The following is a 15,642-nucleotide window of genomic DNA, read 5'->3' on the forward strand; positions in this document are numbered from 1 at the left end:
ATAACGGTGGCATTGGTAAAAAATGAGTGAGTCATCTCACCATTCCTTTTCGAAATAATTGACAGGGATATCAGGGAAAGATTAAATAAAATAAAAAGGTATGAATTCTGTGGTTCTAATTGGGTAGCAAGTGAATTAATTAAAAGATAAAGGAATGTACTGGTCCCTATCCTAAATCATTTACTTCTATAATTAACAATGGAGAGATGCCTAATGACTGGAAGAAGTCAATCTTAGTTCTGATCTGCCAAAAAGGGTGTCATATTAGTGTTTATTCTTATTGACCAGTTCGGCATGATTTTTTTTCAAAATACGGAGCATTTGATTCGGAAATATGTCAAGGAGGTCATGGGAAAGAGATGGTAATGGGAAAAAAAGCATGGCTTTCGGAAAGGATACTTGTGAGAGTCAATTAGTTTTTCTTCATCAGAACTAATTAGTTGGGCTAAATAAGGGCAAGCAAATTGTTAGTGTGAATCGATTTCTCAACAGCATTGGACCAGGTAAATCATGAGGTTCTAATAGAAAAGATGGGAGGGTAGTAAATTAGATTACTTCTTTATGTTGGGTCGATCACTAAGGGTTACGTCAGCGGTGTTTGTTCTGTGGAATTTGATGCTACTTCTGATATACTTCAAGTGTACTGAGACCTTGGCTATTTATAATTTATGTGAATGATATCGTAGAAAATATAAGAACTTCCATCAGGATGATTGCATTATTTACAGGGAAATAGAAACAATTTATGATATATTGATATTACATAATTGTCTATTAATTTGGAAATTTGGGTAAACCTGTTACTGAATAGTCATCAATTGTAGGAAAGGAAACTTCAAATTCATTAAGGCTACTAGGTGGAACAATTACAGCTTACGGGGCGAAGTGTTGAAAGAAGCAGCTCACTGTAGTTATCTAGGTGTAACTATAAGCATTAGATATGCAGGGACCACATATCCAATGCTTTGTAGCTAGAGCTATCTAGGATAAAGCTCCACTAAAACAAATGATTGCACCTTAAAAAGATTTCAATAGGTCTCTTTTAGAGTACAGCATGAGATCCTTAGCTTGCCAGAGATATTAATTAATTGGTCAAAGTCAAGTGACTAGCCGCAAGATTTGTACTAGGAAAATCCTCAGAAAGGCTATTGCTAATGAAATTTAAAAAAACTGGGCTGGGAGTTCAATAATAATAATACATATACAATGGGAAAATCAAGGAGGAAGGAAGGACGCCTGAAGCCTATACCTACATCAGGAATGCTGTATGAAAATATATTTCATGAAGCTTGGAAAAGTCATTAAATTTGGGCCGGAAAGATCAAAGTGTTTAGATAAAGCAGCGATGGCATTTTTCTAACGCAGGGGATAACTGACTGAGTCAGTTTTCGAAGTGTCAGCAGCAATGGAGACACTACGACCCGAGAGGATTTCACCAAATACAGACTACTCTTAATAATAATCCTTCAAATCATCTTTTCCATTTAAGAAATTTGTTATTCTATAAGGTCTTTTACTCTCCCTGAAATCCTAAATCTTATTGTTCTATATAGGTCGCCGCCAAGATGTTATTCATAGTATTCCAAATAAAGGGCCTCAGATTGGTGTCAAAGTGAAGCCACCTGCAGATGTTGATACATCTCGGTTTGCATCTGAGACTATGGAAAGTGAGGTAAGAAAATGTTAGTTCAATTTCTTTCTGCCAACCTTAAAAAAACCGGAAACTTTCACTGTGAAATATTGTTGAATTCTGGAGTTGGTGATATATTTTGCCAGTATAATTTTTTATTTTTTATGGACAGTTTGTTTTACTTAATTGGGCAAATTAATATCAAGGCCCAAATCATATCCTGGCTAAAGCCCATGTGCACTTGCACAATCCATTGTCATCAGAATCTCGGTGTAATGGTTGCACATTAAAAGAATAATGGGTGTGTAATTAAACTTCTTCATAAGGTCCTGTCCTAATTAGTTTTACTGATGTTATGTTTAAAGTCTATGAATCTCTAACCCATATGTCCCCTATGTTGCTTCATTTTGCTTTATTGGTAAAATTGAAGTATCCAGTAATAGTGATAATAACTTCTGAATTTTTTAAAGTCTACAGAAAAATTTACAACTTTTATTTTTACAGCACCAATAATATAGATTTTATTTATATGCTAAATGTATAGGAAGACTTCTATATATTTTAAAACTAACTGAACTGGGTTTGTCAGTTTGATGGTTAGTGCTAATTTTGTTGTTTTAATTTCCAATTCCATGTTCAATCTAACAGCAAGAAAGTCTAGCAGCTTATAAAGAAGCTACCGCTGGAGCAGTTACACCTCAGATTGTGATAGATGGTCCAAAAGGACAGACCAACCCTGAGGTGGCTGCTAACGGGACAGAAGCTACCAAAAATCATGTTGGTGGTGAGGATGAGGAGGGGAAATTTCCTGCTCAAGATGCAAGTGCCGCAAAACCGAGTAAGTTTCAAAGTTGAATGTTAGTTACTTAATCCTCAGTGTTTCTGAAATAAGTATTTATTCCATGATAATTTTGTCTCTCAATCCTGTGAATGTGATAGTAAATAGGCTTTTGATATCTTTTTGTTTTTATTTTTGTGACTTTTAGATCCCTCAAGTGCAGTTAATGGTAACCAATCTTCACTGTTGCTCAGTTCATCCAGCTCAAGTAGTAGTTCCAATGCTGCCTCACCAAGCAGACTCACTCCAGATGTCTCTGTCTGGAATGCTCAGGTTTGTGCGTTTAACATGATATTTTTTTTGCGCTTAATGTTACTTCAAAATGGAGCGAGTGAGAATTTTTATTTGGTTAAAAGGATGAATGCTGAATATGGGACATTTCAGTCTACTTAATTATCGAGTGAATTCTTTGTGGTATATGTATAATCAATTGGTTGTCAGTATCTTTAAATGTTGGATTTTATTTATAATACTCAAAGAATTTTTTAGCAAAAATATTAAACTAACCATAGAGTTTGAAATGCATCAAAGACATTTTCAAAAATGCAGTGGACTGAACTCTAATATAAAATAATAAGGGTAATATTAAGGAGCTAGCCAACTTTTGAAGGTGACAAGTTTTAGGCAAAAGAAATAGGAACTAAAGTTATACTGAGGTATACATGGTGTCATTTAGTAATTCCTTGGTTTTGTGATAATTTTATATTCTTAGTACGTTCAATACCTTAAAAGTAAATATCAGCCTCTTGATTGTATCTATTTAACTTATGCATATTACTTTCTTTAGGGTGGCTCATCTAAAAGTGATCCAGCTACAGTGGTTGCAGCTACTCCATCCCCTACGCTTCCTGCTATTCCTCCCGAGGTAATGCGTACAGCCAGTGAAAGGCATCAGAAAGGATTAATGTCACCCTACATATATCAGATTCTAACAAGGGTATGATACTTCTTTTATCATTTTATTCATGTTAATGCCTTGGTGATTATTGTGTATATAGATTTTGTTTAATAATTCTTCTGAAATGGTTTTTTTTATCATCAGGGTGAGATTAAGTTACCAGTTGTAATGGAAGATGAAAATCATAAAGAACTTCCCAGTATTCATCTATTTTATCGTCCTGTTCGGCAAATGATTTATGCTATCTTGTTTAATTTACATCATTACACCTTCTTGGCTACAAAAAATAAAGAAAAAGGAGGTAAGTTGTTTAAAATGTGTCATTTTGTATATTTAATCTCATTAGAATCTCCCTCCTGTTGGCCTTAAGAATAATATTGTGTGAAATCAAATGATGGAATGTTGCAATAATCTAGCAGCTATAATATGTAATCTCCTTTTTAAGGGTTGATCAAGAAAAGTTAAAATGCAGTGATGAGGTTGTTGTGACTGAATGAACATCTTTTATATTAATGATATTTTTTAATTCCTTAATTTCATGGGGTGAATGATTTTGAATGTTACATGCAAATTCATAAAAAAGGTATAATTTTTGAGTGAAAATCCGCTTATGTGATATAGAACCTCAGAATGAAATCAATTTCTTCAGTCCTCACAGCTATTATAACAATTTAGGTGGTATATAATGTTTAGAGAAGTAACATTCAAGCCCTGAATTGTTTTTTTAAGGCCTTCATTTGATATAGTAATGCAATTCTGATTGATAACTGGTTTAGATGTGCAAGTTGACTTAAGTAGTTTCTCAGATAGACAGTATCTAATGATTTGAGGTGATTTGTTTGATACATTTGCTTAATATTGTGTTTTAGTTGGCATTTTGGCCATTGAATTTCTTGGAAGATTTTCATAATTGTCATGTACTTTAATATTGAAAGATAGTGACAGTATATTCCATGGTTAAAATATGCCTCTGCATGACTTGGTTCCTGAAATTTTATTTCAATTTCATTAAAAATTTGGCATTCATTTTGTTTTATTTGTTTTTGTAACATAAGTGATTCTTGCAGAGTCATTCCAAGCTAGAAAAAGTTATTTATTGTGTTATGTATTTATCTTATCTAACAATGAGGTAATTGCAGGATGACGTCTTCATTGTTGCTCTGTGAATAGTTGAGTAGCACTGAAAGATAGAAATATCAGCTTTAAAAGTGGATGATTTTAGTTGGTATGAACAATACTATGTTATGCATCCATCATGTCTTCCAAAAAGCGCCTATTTGCCTAACCTGTGGTTGTATAGGTCGTCAAAAGGAAGTAAAGTAATAACAGCTCTGGGTGTGGTTAATAAAGATGTTTTATGTGACCTCAATCAGTGTTGTGACAGATAAACAGCTCATAATGGGATGGTACATTCATAGTCCTTTGACAAGTGACTAATGTTGAAATGGAGATAGTGTGAAACTCTAAATTTAGACTTTTGAAGGGACAAATGAATTAATTCATTAAATTATAATTTTGTAAAATTAAATTAGATTGAAAAAATGTTGTTTTGTGTTTGAAGTGAATATCTCTGAATATAGGGAGTAATAATATTTAATTTTCATTCAAGTTCTTCTATCAATGAATGCTAGGTCTTGTCCAGTGTCTTAAGGCCGGCCTCGGTGGTGGCGGGGTAACGTCCTCGTCTGCCAATCCATGGGTCGCGGGTTCAATTCCCGCCTGGGTGGGTTTCTTCCACCTAGGGCTTGGGTGTTTGTAATCGTCTCCATTGTTATTCTTTGTTAATAGTCCGATGTAAAGGCCAGAGCGCTGTTTTTGGACTACGGCTAATTAAATAAAGAAAATAAATAAATAAGGACTATTATCTTCTTCGTATCGTGAGAACTTCCTGGTGTTCACCGTATATTTCCTTCTTTACTTTTATATCATAACTTCTATTTACCTTCATGCTGTTAAGAAAGCCTATTTTCTTTCTCTACTGTGCTATCCAAAAATTTTCCTCAATGTTACAGCCGTCCACTTTTCTGTCCTCATAGTATTTCCTGTTTTTCTTCTTTGGTTTTTCCCTTCTTTTAACTTTCCCTTTCCCCTACCTATTTTAAAATTTCTTTGTTAATTATTTTTTCCATCCAGCTTATTTTCTCCATTCTTTTCCATATCCCATTTCTGAAGCTGATAAACTGTTTAATCCTCTTGCCCCAAAGACATACATTTATGCTTTACATTCTTTCATTTATATGGGAAGCTTACACATGTTGAGAAGATAAAGGGACATATGGATTAAATAATGGCAAAGAAACTTAAGCCTGAATATCATTTACCTCCTCTTGATGATAAGTTTATTCCACTGCTTAAGATTACTGATTATTGTGCTATGATTTTGCTAGGTTTTACTACTATTATATTACTGAAATTCTGTTACCGTAAATTTTTTGATCTTATGATCATAGATAAACATGGAATCATGTTTATCCAGCTCAGCATATCCAAGTAAATATTAAAACTATCAATTTTTTTGTTTTCTCCACTTGTAAAATTGAAGTCTTAAAGTTATAGATTTCTGATTTTATTAGAATCTTGTGATAATGACCTTGAAGTTGCAGAATTTTAATGGTCGTGTAATTCTGTCCAATTTCAATGTAGATAGTGAAAAACTTGAAATTCCTGAGGTTAGTGTCAAGGAGTGGGTGTGGTCAAAGAGCAATGAATTTCAGCGCCCAGATGTTGTGAAAGCAGAACAAGTTGGCTGGGGAGTCCCAACAATTCAAAGGTTGTGGTTTGGGTAAGTAAATTATAATTTTCCAATATTGCTTTGCATTGGATAAGATTTATTTCCTGGATAATAATGCATGTGATTCACAGTGAAGAAGTAGAGTGCAATTTGTTTCATTTTATTCCATACTGTAACTAATGATTTTAGTCTTTCATGAATTGGTTTTTTGTTTGGGATTGATTGGTTATTAGTCTTTCAAGTATGTTGTATTTGTTGGTTTATGCTATCATTAAGGTTATGATATGTATTTTGAGAAATGATTGCCCATTATGGAAAGCTCTAAAGGGTGTAAGGTATCAATCTAATATTCTAAGTATGGAATGTTATTGTGTATTGTCTATTGTTCTCCATGACAAATTTGGTGTGGGGTATTCATTTGTGGATAATTTTGTCTATTCTAGTGCTGTTTTCCATATCAAATGTAATATGTTGTATTTAACCCATTAGTTGGAATATGTAGGATATATCTTGCTCGGATGCCAGACTAGATAAACTTCTGACCTCTTCAATTGATTGCTATGGAAGCGGAATCACTTCCACTAAATTTAGTCTTAAGAGAAATGTTGATTATGGGAAGTGCTGTAGTTCTCTAGTACCCTCAAATTTTGTTAGGAAAAAATGGGCAAGTGAGAATAAAGAAATAGCACCAAGCACATTAACTTGAGCATTAAATACAAGTATTACTAACCTAACTTAAAATATTTCATTTCTTGGCACAGATCATAATGACTCAATTTCATTCACCTTGTCAAACACAGCAGTGTGTATATTTCATGATAGCATGAATTTTTCATTAAGTTGGTGGCGACATAATTTTTGTTTCATATTAACCCAATAGTTCATCTTTAATCTAAAATTTCACGAGCACCGATACACAGAGTCATTCAAATAGCAAAAAATATTTTTAAAAGGTGACTTACATTGTAACGAGCATTGTTTTTGCAGGACAAGTGAAGGAGATGAGAATTCCAAGATTGAGTGATTGCTACTTCAGTTTGTGTTTAGCCCTCTTTCTGCTAGCATCTTAGCGTTGCTACTGTTAATGCATTCTTCCAAACTTTTGTTCAGACATTAATCGTGTGAAGTCAGATAATCTTTGCAAAATGTCCCAAAAGCAAAAGCTTTATGATGAAAATTTAGGTATTCTCAATGATGCTGCAAGGTTTCCTGATCGGTTCAATCCATAATAGAAAAAAATGAAGATTATCCAGGATGGAAAGATTGTTATTTAATTTTCTTTGAAGAAACCATGTGTACAAATTATTTTGTTGGCATAGACTAAATTACCTTATTTTATCTTAATTGGTTTACTCTACGAAAAGTATTCCAGAATGAATTGTGCTCATTAAGCAAGGTTCTGCTGTACTTGCAAATGAGCAGAGTATTATACATTATGGCATTTTTTTATTATTGCTGTCTTATAGTTGTTCATTTAGGTATCTTTCCTAATTACTAATAAAGAAATATTTTAGTGCAAATCAGTTAATTTATTTCAACCTCTATCAATGTTTTGACTGAAGAAATACATTCAATATTTCACACTTAAAAAAATATAAATAGGCATGTGTAGCCAGTTTCAAAATTTATGCTTTTTTGTATAATTGTTTATTATATACTATTATAGATGATTCAAGGAGTAATTATATCCAAAGGCTAAGAGTTTATTTAAAATCTTCATTTAATATTTGTGGTGAATATAGTTCTGTAAAAATTACACCCTTGAGGAGATAGCAGTCGTTGAAGTTCTTCAGTATTGGAAAATTGGTAACATTTTTAGAATATTGTGTGAGATTAATTTTAATGAAAGGTTTTAGAAATAAAACATTTTTACAACTGAATTTAAAAAAATAATTTGTTCCTATGTATAACAAAGTCATTGGGTACCTGATAGATTGTATGAAAAAGTACAATGTCATAATAGAAACAGCAAATTTGTTGTCATGTAAGCTTAAAATGCTATGGCCCTTTCTAGTTATTTTTTTGTCTTAAAAATTGGGTGGAATCTACCTAAGTTAATATTTCATTTTGCTTGTTAACTATGGCAAAGCTTAAGAACAATACCTAGCATGCATGAATTTTCTCTTTAAAATTCATCTTTCTTATTCTTTCAGGTCTGCCATTGATGATAAGCGAAGGCGTTTGAGAGCTTTCCTTACATGCATGCGGTCAGATACGCCATTGATGCTCAATCCAGCTTATGTTCCTCAACATCTACTGGTTATAGCATGTGTATTAAGGTATGGCATCAAGTATCTTCTATTTAAATTTCATAATCTAGACTCTAGGTTCTGATTTATTTGGGATTAGCTAAAGTAGGTGGTATATGAATCCCAGAAATAAAGACAAGCTGAAGTTAATCCTTTAAAAAACTCAAATAAAGCATTTGAAACTTGTGGTTATTTCTTTGTTAGGAGTGAGCATACGTAAATTAATAGATGCCAGTTAAAGGAAAGCAATTTTGGGTACAAAATGTGTTCTTTACTTTCAGTAAGAAGAGTGCAATTATTTTTCATGTATACTCATAAGATGTGATGTCTATTTTTTGTAGGTACATCATGTCATTCCCAGATAAGCGTGTATTAAGAAAGCCAGAGCTTGATGTTTTTATTGCCCAAGCGTTTTCTCCCGAGTTAATGAATGCTCACTATCTTCAAGAACTACAGGTTGGTTGAAATTTTTAATTTAGAATCATTTTTGTTCATTTTTTTTTAAACATCTTATGAATGTAGTCCCTTAATAATCTCTTTCCTAAGGTAAAGGTAAGGTAGTACTTACTCCTTTATATTATATTTTCCTGTCTTAGTTGCTTACCTAGAAACCCCCCAAAAAATGAATATTTCAGGAAGCAAGTTTCAGCATAACTGTGATTATATCCCAATACATTTGTTAGCCAACCTTTGGTATTTGCCGTTGACATAGTTGCACCCATTCTTTCTTGTTTCAAGACAATTGTACTAAACCAGGGAACTGAACTCTGCAGGTGCCCTTTAAATTTACCAACCCTTGGGACCGGCTATTTTTGTGCCACTCTATGGAAGGTGTAAGCGTTTTACTATGCGCAGAGCTTCTATACCCTAGTGGTCAACTAGTGTGTGGTATATTTTAAATCATGTCTCTCTATGAAGTGGAACACAACAAAATCCACAAATAAATTTTTTCACTTCTCTTTTTCTTGGCTTCACATATTCTACAAGGTAATGGTAGGTGAGTTTAGGAATTATTTTGCTGTCAGCACTAACTCTATTTAATGGTTTTTCATATCTATTGAAGTTCCACCTGGTGAGACCATGTTAGATGCACATTCTTTAGGATAAATGTTTTTCTCTAGTGTCTCTGAGATGGGCTCTTCTGTATCTATACGACTCACTGTTTCTTGCAACTAAGCATCTACGATGCAACTGCAATAATGAGTGTACTAATTTTAAGTAATTAAAGGATAACACAAAATAAGTAAGGGCAATTAAACTGCAATGCTACATTGGTAAAAAATTGAGTAGTGTGTGAAAATATACGTACATTTGTGGTGAAAGTGTATTAATTGAGGACTGACATCCTAAATTAACAACTCACTACTGGAAAACACTCACATAGGCGAGGGGTGTGAATAACCCTTTGAGATATTACTAATGTGCAGATACCTAATAGCAGTAAATGGTTGGTATATATGATTAGAATACTAAGGAAAACCATACAATTACATTTAAAATTGCGGAATCTAGTGTAATTGGTACTACCAGAGCTATCATTTATTGTGGTTTAAGTCTGAATAAATCATGGATCCTGTTTATAGTACTAGCAAGTGATTGTTTGATTTGGAGTGATTCAGCTTCTTTGTAAAGATGTAAAGTGTTACATTGCATTATTATTTAATGGATAAATGCACAAATTGATCATGATTTGCCTGCTTGCTTGTACATTTTTGGCCGTTTTGTTTTCTGCACATCAGCCATTTCCATCTGTTGACTGGATTGGATTAAAATATGAATGTCACAGAATCTGCCATTTTCAGTTGAATTTCTCAGGAGAGAGCATTAGTTGAAACATAATTAATACCGGCTATGTCAGTTGCATTAGTTGGTCTCTAATTAAAGAGAAATGAGTATTAGTTGGAGACATTGTTTTGAGTGACAAACAATTTGGATCAGAAAATCCAAAATGGATTGTTCGTTAAAATCAGGATTCCAATTAGGTGTTAATAGAAAATTCTTTGTAATATTTAATAGAGTGATAGCTTAATAATTATTAAATCTCTTTCCTGCCTGAACATTTGTAAATAAAATGTACAATGGAGTGGCAAATGCCGAGGGTTATTTTCTTTGCTTAGAAAGTTCACATAGAGGCTTTAATTTTTCCTTTTTTTGTCATTGTTTCAAATCCTAATGGCAGTGCAATAAAAATTGTGTTTTCATTTCACATGGGAATTCTGTAGGAAAGAACACGGTCTCATGTATTGAAGACAGTGTAACTTAAGTTTATTAATTTTGTAATTGGTTTGAATTATGAGGGTTAAATCATGTAAATGAAAAAAATATTGGCTTAGTTATTAGATCTTTGCATAGTTATTAATTGTGAAATAACCTTTAATTAAGTCCATTAAGTAATAAGTACTTCCTAAAAGCACCTCCCACATTGATAAGTATGTGGGTCAGGCCGTCTAATGGAAGGAGAGAAACACAACTCTGGGTGCGGTAACTGAGCTGAAATCTTATTTTACCCCAATCTGAGTTGTTACATTCTTGCATTTAATGTTATGGAGGAAGCTTAAGTGTAAATAAGATGAAATGTACTTTGACTATTTTTTAATAGTATGTGTCGGTACTGATGTCGGTATCAGTACAGCTTCCCTTGCCCTCAAATTAATAAGTATGTAATTTAGGACTAAGAGCAGACCCTAATCTTAGGAAGTTTGCTTCTAAGGATCATTAAAAATTACCTAAGGGACAGATTGAAGTATTAGTATGATGAAATGTAAAGCTGTAATCAGTTCCAATTACTCGTAAAAGTTTTATTTATCTCTTAATCTTTTGTCAAGATATATAGTATGTGTACATTGTCAAGTTTCGTGTGTGCATAGTAAAGACATTGCCCATCCATCTAGAAATTGCATTGCAAAATAAAAAATAGAAATATCAAGAACTGATTTGTTTTATTCTAAGATTACCCAGGTAAAACTGTTAATGAATGAATTATTAATTGCTTGTACCATTTGGTGTGAAGTGTGTATATATGGTCTTGGGTTTGACCATGAAAGCTTAAAGTAAATTTTGAGAGAAGGCAGACTTCATTTGGGTTGTGGGTTCTTAATGTCACAGAACGAACCTTCATTTAATAATGTTACTGTCAGCGACTGGCATTGGAGAAAAATCTTTGAAAATATTTGATCGATTGCCATTTCTTAAAATCTGCCAAATCCCTAACATTGAATAGAAATTTACCATATTGCTTTTTTAAGTTGATAACTCTTCACATTCTTTACAGCTGCCTCTTGTAACTAGTCGTGGAGTGCAACTTGCCTCTCTATTGATGCAAGGTGTTGAAGTTGCTCTTATGGCCAATGATGCTTGTGGGGCCCCTATCCCATGGCTCATGTGCTGCCCTTGGTTGTTTTTTGATGGGAAATTATTTCATCACAAATTGGCTCGAGCTGCATCTGTGAAAAACCTACTTGAGCTCTGTGATCATCGCATTGATCAGGTTATGAAAGTGGAACGTATGCGAAAAGCAATTTTGGAAGACATCACTCCACAGTTTGCCCGACCTCCACTTCCCCCCATGCCTGCCGGTGAGTGTGATTTGTGGATGATTTTTTGTAAGAGTAGGTATTCATGGCATCATGTGAATGCTGAATATGTTTTATCATTTTGCTGTAACCTGCAATATCATTTTGTATTTTTTGGAAATGATAGTAAATTGAATTGATTTGCTGTTTATGTGTAAAACATGTACTTGAAAACCACTTTGAATTAAAAAATGTATTAGAGAGCTTTTCTCAGTTGTATAAGTCTTCATATCGTAGTGCTAGTTTTAGGAAAACAAACAGTATTGGTGTAAATAATATTATTTACTAAAATAATTTTTTTGTTAAATTTTTGACTTATTCTCATAGGCCTCAGAATGACAGGATTACCAGGAAATGCATTACCTGGAAGCTCGCAAATGACTGGTGGTGTAGGGCATCATCATCATCCTCCGCATCATAATGGAGGTGTGGTGGGATCTGGCCGTGGGTTAGTAGGACGAAGATCTGTGTTAGCTCGTGGCGGGCAATTGGAAATTGCTGGAGTAGTTGTGGGTAGTTGGGGTCCAAATTTTGGAAGTGGAGGTGGTGGTAACAGCAATGCAGTTGGTGGGGGTGGCAACAACATGGGTGCTCCCATTGGCCATCACCGTGGAGGTGCAGGACCACCTCGGCCCTTAGCTGTTCCTCCTCAGGTAAAATCTCATATATTTAAAATTCATTTTGGTTTATTTTCACATTTGGGACAAATTTTTGCACCTGTTGAAAAGGCCAGGTTCATAAGTAAAAAATTTTGTGTATTTCCATTTTTCCATGATATTGTTATTTTCAATGTTTATGTTCTGCCATGTATTGATAGTGTAAATTCCTTGTAAATTAACCTTGCTATTATGTGAATCAAACATCAACACCTTAGCTTCTCTTTCATTTAGTATGTTATGGTCTGCTGCATTTAAAAAGTTTAACAATATCTGTTTTATAATATTCCACCCAAGTAGAAATCCAAGGAGTACATGTTTTGTGAGAATGGGATCCCTCATTCGTTTACTTGTGATTTCATTAAATCTATTCTGGAATGTTGATTCTTAGCATAATTTGAATCCCATGGACTACACTGTATGCTCATCCATACCCTTTAAACCATCCACAAAATTAATTTTAGTTTTATGCTTGTACCACAATGGCAGAATGATAAAAACTTCTTGGTTATTTTCTGCGGCTTAATTTTTGATTCAGGATCACAAAGTTATAAAGATTTGAATTAATTTCTTATTGTGATTTACATTGTTCTTCTCATCCTGGTTATTGCTGGCTGTGTTAATGGTCGTAGTGGAATCCCAAATTTTATATATTTTGGAAAGGCTCCTTATTCTATATCTCCATAAATTTTCTGTTAGAAATATTTTACATGCAATGGGTGACATCCCATATTATGACCAAATAGTAGGTTCAAAATACTTTTTTTAAGGTTGTGATGTGATTCTTGACTTTCATTGCATTATTCTTGTTAGGTGGGGCACCAGATTTCGGCCATTGTTTGGTTTTTAATGCTACTTTGGCCTGCACACAGGTGCCATAATAGACAAGAGTTCACTACTTGGAAAAATATCTGGTGTGTTTTACCATTTATTGTTAGTAGTTGAATTCACAAAATCATTCACATCATACTTACTCTATTCATAATCTATCAAAAAAGTGAAGCTCCATAAATTCATTCTAATAATCATATGATTACTCATTTAAGGAAAGTTTGAAATATTCTATTTTACTTGATAACTGGAACATGGTGTAAGATCTACTTAGAAATGCTCTAAATACAAGTTATTCTTGATAAATAAAAAAGTATGAGCACCCTCAATGTATAAATGACGAATTAAATATTTTGATATGATAATTTTACTTCAATGTTACCGCTGCATAATTTTAGAGGCACTGGTAGTTCAGTTTAGGAAATGACTAGGGTTTTATTATTGTTATCATTGGTATTTTACTGTTTTGATAGGTTTTGGACGGACACAGCCTGAACAATTTTACACAAATGCATTTATTTGATCAGTCACAGTATTCCTGTGGTAGAGCATTGGACTACTGACTGGATGACTTGGGTTTGATTCCCAGACACGTTTCTGGGCACCCTCAGTTAAATCCAAGCTGTGCAACTTCAATAATTCCTACTTATATATGTTAAACAGCAAGGGTGATAATGAACATCCCTGTCTTACTCATCTACCTGATATTACCCTTCATACCTGCACACACTGTAATGTGTAGAGCTTGTGGATCAGTCTCCGATCCTGTGTTTATTCCTATTATTTGTAAAACATTCATTAATTCTACCAAGTTACTCTGGTATTTTTGCACAATCCATAAAACAGAAATACACACTCATTGTTTTCTATGTTCCTATTATTGACCTCATTACTGCTATGGCATCACATGTGCCTTTCCCCTTCCTGAACCCCAACTGATAATCTTCTACATAATCATTTGCCCTGCTCTTGATCCTTTATTTGAGGATCGTGAAAACCACATTAGCTGGATTATTATTATTATAAGGTAATCTACCGGTTGTGGTAGGTTTTTGGATGGACACAACTACCAAATAATAATTTTGAGACTCCTAACAAAACACAATCCAGCAGCCTACTCTACATTAGGCCCTTCTTGATCTATGAGTACTTACTTCCTCCCTTCATCCCATCCAATATCCATATCCTGTTCCTGCCCTCTCCTCGTTATCCTAACATTCTCCCCTCTATTACAGACTTCAACATTCCAATGCCGATTAATATGCCATTCATCCATTTTTCCTGCCTCCATAGGATTTCTCCCAACAAACCCCTCTCACCGTCCACCATACCAAGTACTTCCTCATTTGTTTTCCTCTCAGTCCATTTCACCTTCTCCATTCTTCTCCACGCCCATGTTTCAAAAGTCTCCAATCTACGCCTATCCTCCTGCTTCAATGACCATGTTTCCGTGCCGTACATAGCTACGCTCCATATCAAAGTTTTTATGAGTCTATCTTTAATTAATATCTTAACTCAACTTCCCTGTCATCAACTCCCTCCTCCTTGTGAAAGCCTTTGTCTAGCGCAATTCTTCTCCTTACGTCCCTACTACTTTGACCGTGTTGGTCCAAAACACTGCCGAGATACGTAAACTGTTCTACCTGTTCTAGTTTTTGCCCTCCAATTTTAATGTTTAGCTTAGCCTTTTTCTTCCTAGGAAATTGTATAACCTTTGTTTTATTAATTATTGATTCTAATCCCATATTTGTCATACTGATTTTCCAAGTCACTCAGCAGTGTTTGCAACCCCTTGGCTGACTGGCAAACCAAAGCTTGGTCATCAGCGAACAAACTGATTTTTCAAATTCCTGGCCATATTTCATTCCCCTCTCCAGTTCTTCCCATGCCCCTCTTATCATTTCCTCCACATTTAAGTTGAACAGCAACGGTGATAACGGAATAAGCTGGATATGAAATGGAATTTATTGGTCTGTATTTTTCAAATAAAGTAGCTTTTGCTTAATTGGAATAGGAACTAGCACTCATCTGACAGATTTCTAGCCATATCCCTCCCTCATAAATGCAATGAATTAGTCTATGAAAACTCTAGTAGTAGTAGTTTTGAGGGGAGGCGACCGACAGCTAAGGTCATTTGTGCCATAGGGGATGGACAGGAAAGGATGAAGGGTGGAGAGAAACCCGGCGTCGGCATTAGCCTACTCTTTACGAAAGGCGCCAAGGGGTCTGCAGTTTAG

At 34.3% G+C, this 15,642-nt stretch overlaps 1 protein-coding gene across 6 annotated transcripts in view; it reads left to right on the plus strand.

Annotated features, from left to right (window-relative positions):
• The window catches only part of LOC139689512 (constitutive coactivator of PPAR-gamma-like protein 1 homolog), a 40,452-nt gene that overhangs the window by 13,340 nt on the left and 11,470 nt on the right, over positions 1-15,642 (plus strand). For all 6 annotated transcript variants that reach the window (XM_071586676.1, XM_071586673.1, XM_071586671.1 and 3 more), the window contains exons 8-17: positions 1,554-1,672; positions 2,279-2,468; positions 2,617-2,741; positions 3,256-3,405; positions 3,511-3,667; positions 6,010-6,148; positions 8,251-8,376; positions 8,688-8,802; positions 11,618-11,921; positions 12,246-12,571. In XM_071586676.1, the coding sequence (XP_071442777.1) occupies positions 1,554-1,672; positions 2,279-2,468; positions 2,617-2,741; positions 3,256-3,405; positions 3,511-3,667; positions 6,010-6,148; positions 8,251-8,376; positions 8,688-8,802; positions 11,618-11,921; positions 12,246-12,571 (1,751 nt within the window). The remainder of the gene's footprint in view (positions 1-1,553; positions 1,673-2,278; positions 2,469-2,616; positions 2,742-3,255; positions 3,406-3,510; positions 3,668-6,009; positions 6,149-8,250; positions 8,377-8,687; positions 8,803-11,617; positions 11,922-12,245; positions 12,572-15,642) is intronic.

Source organism: Hetaerina americana, unplaced genomic scaffold (genome assembly GCF_022747635.1).
Source record: "Hetaerina americana unplaced genomic scaffold, ioHetAmer1.1.p SCAF_24, whole genome shotgun sequence".
Lineage (NCBI taxonomy): Eukaryota > Metazoa > Arthropoda > Insecta > Odonata > Calopterygidae > Hetaerina > Hetaerina americana.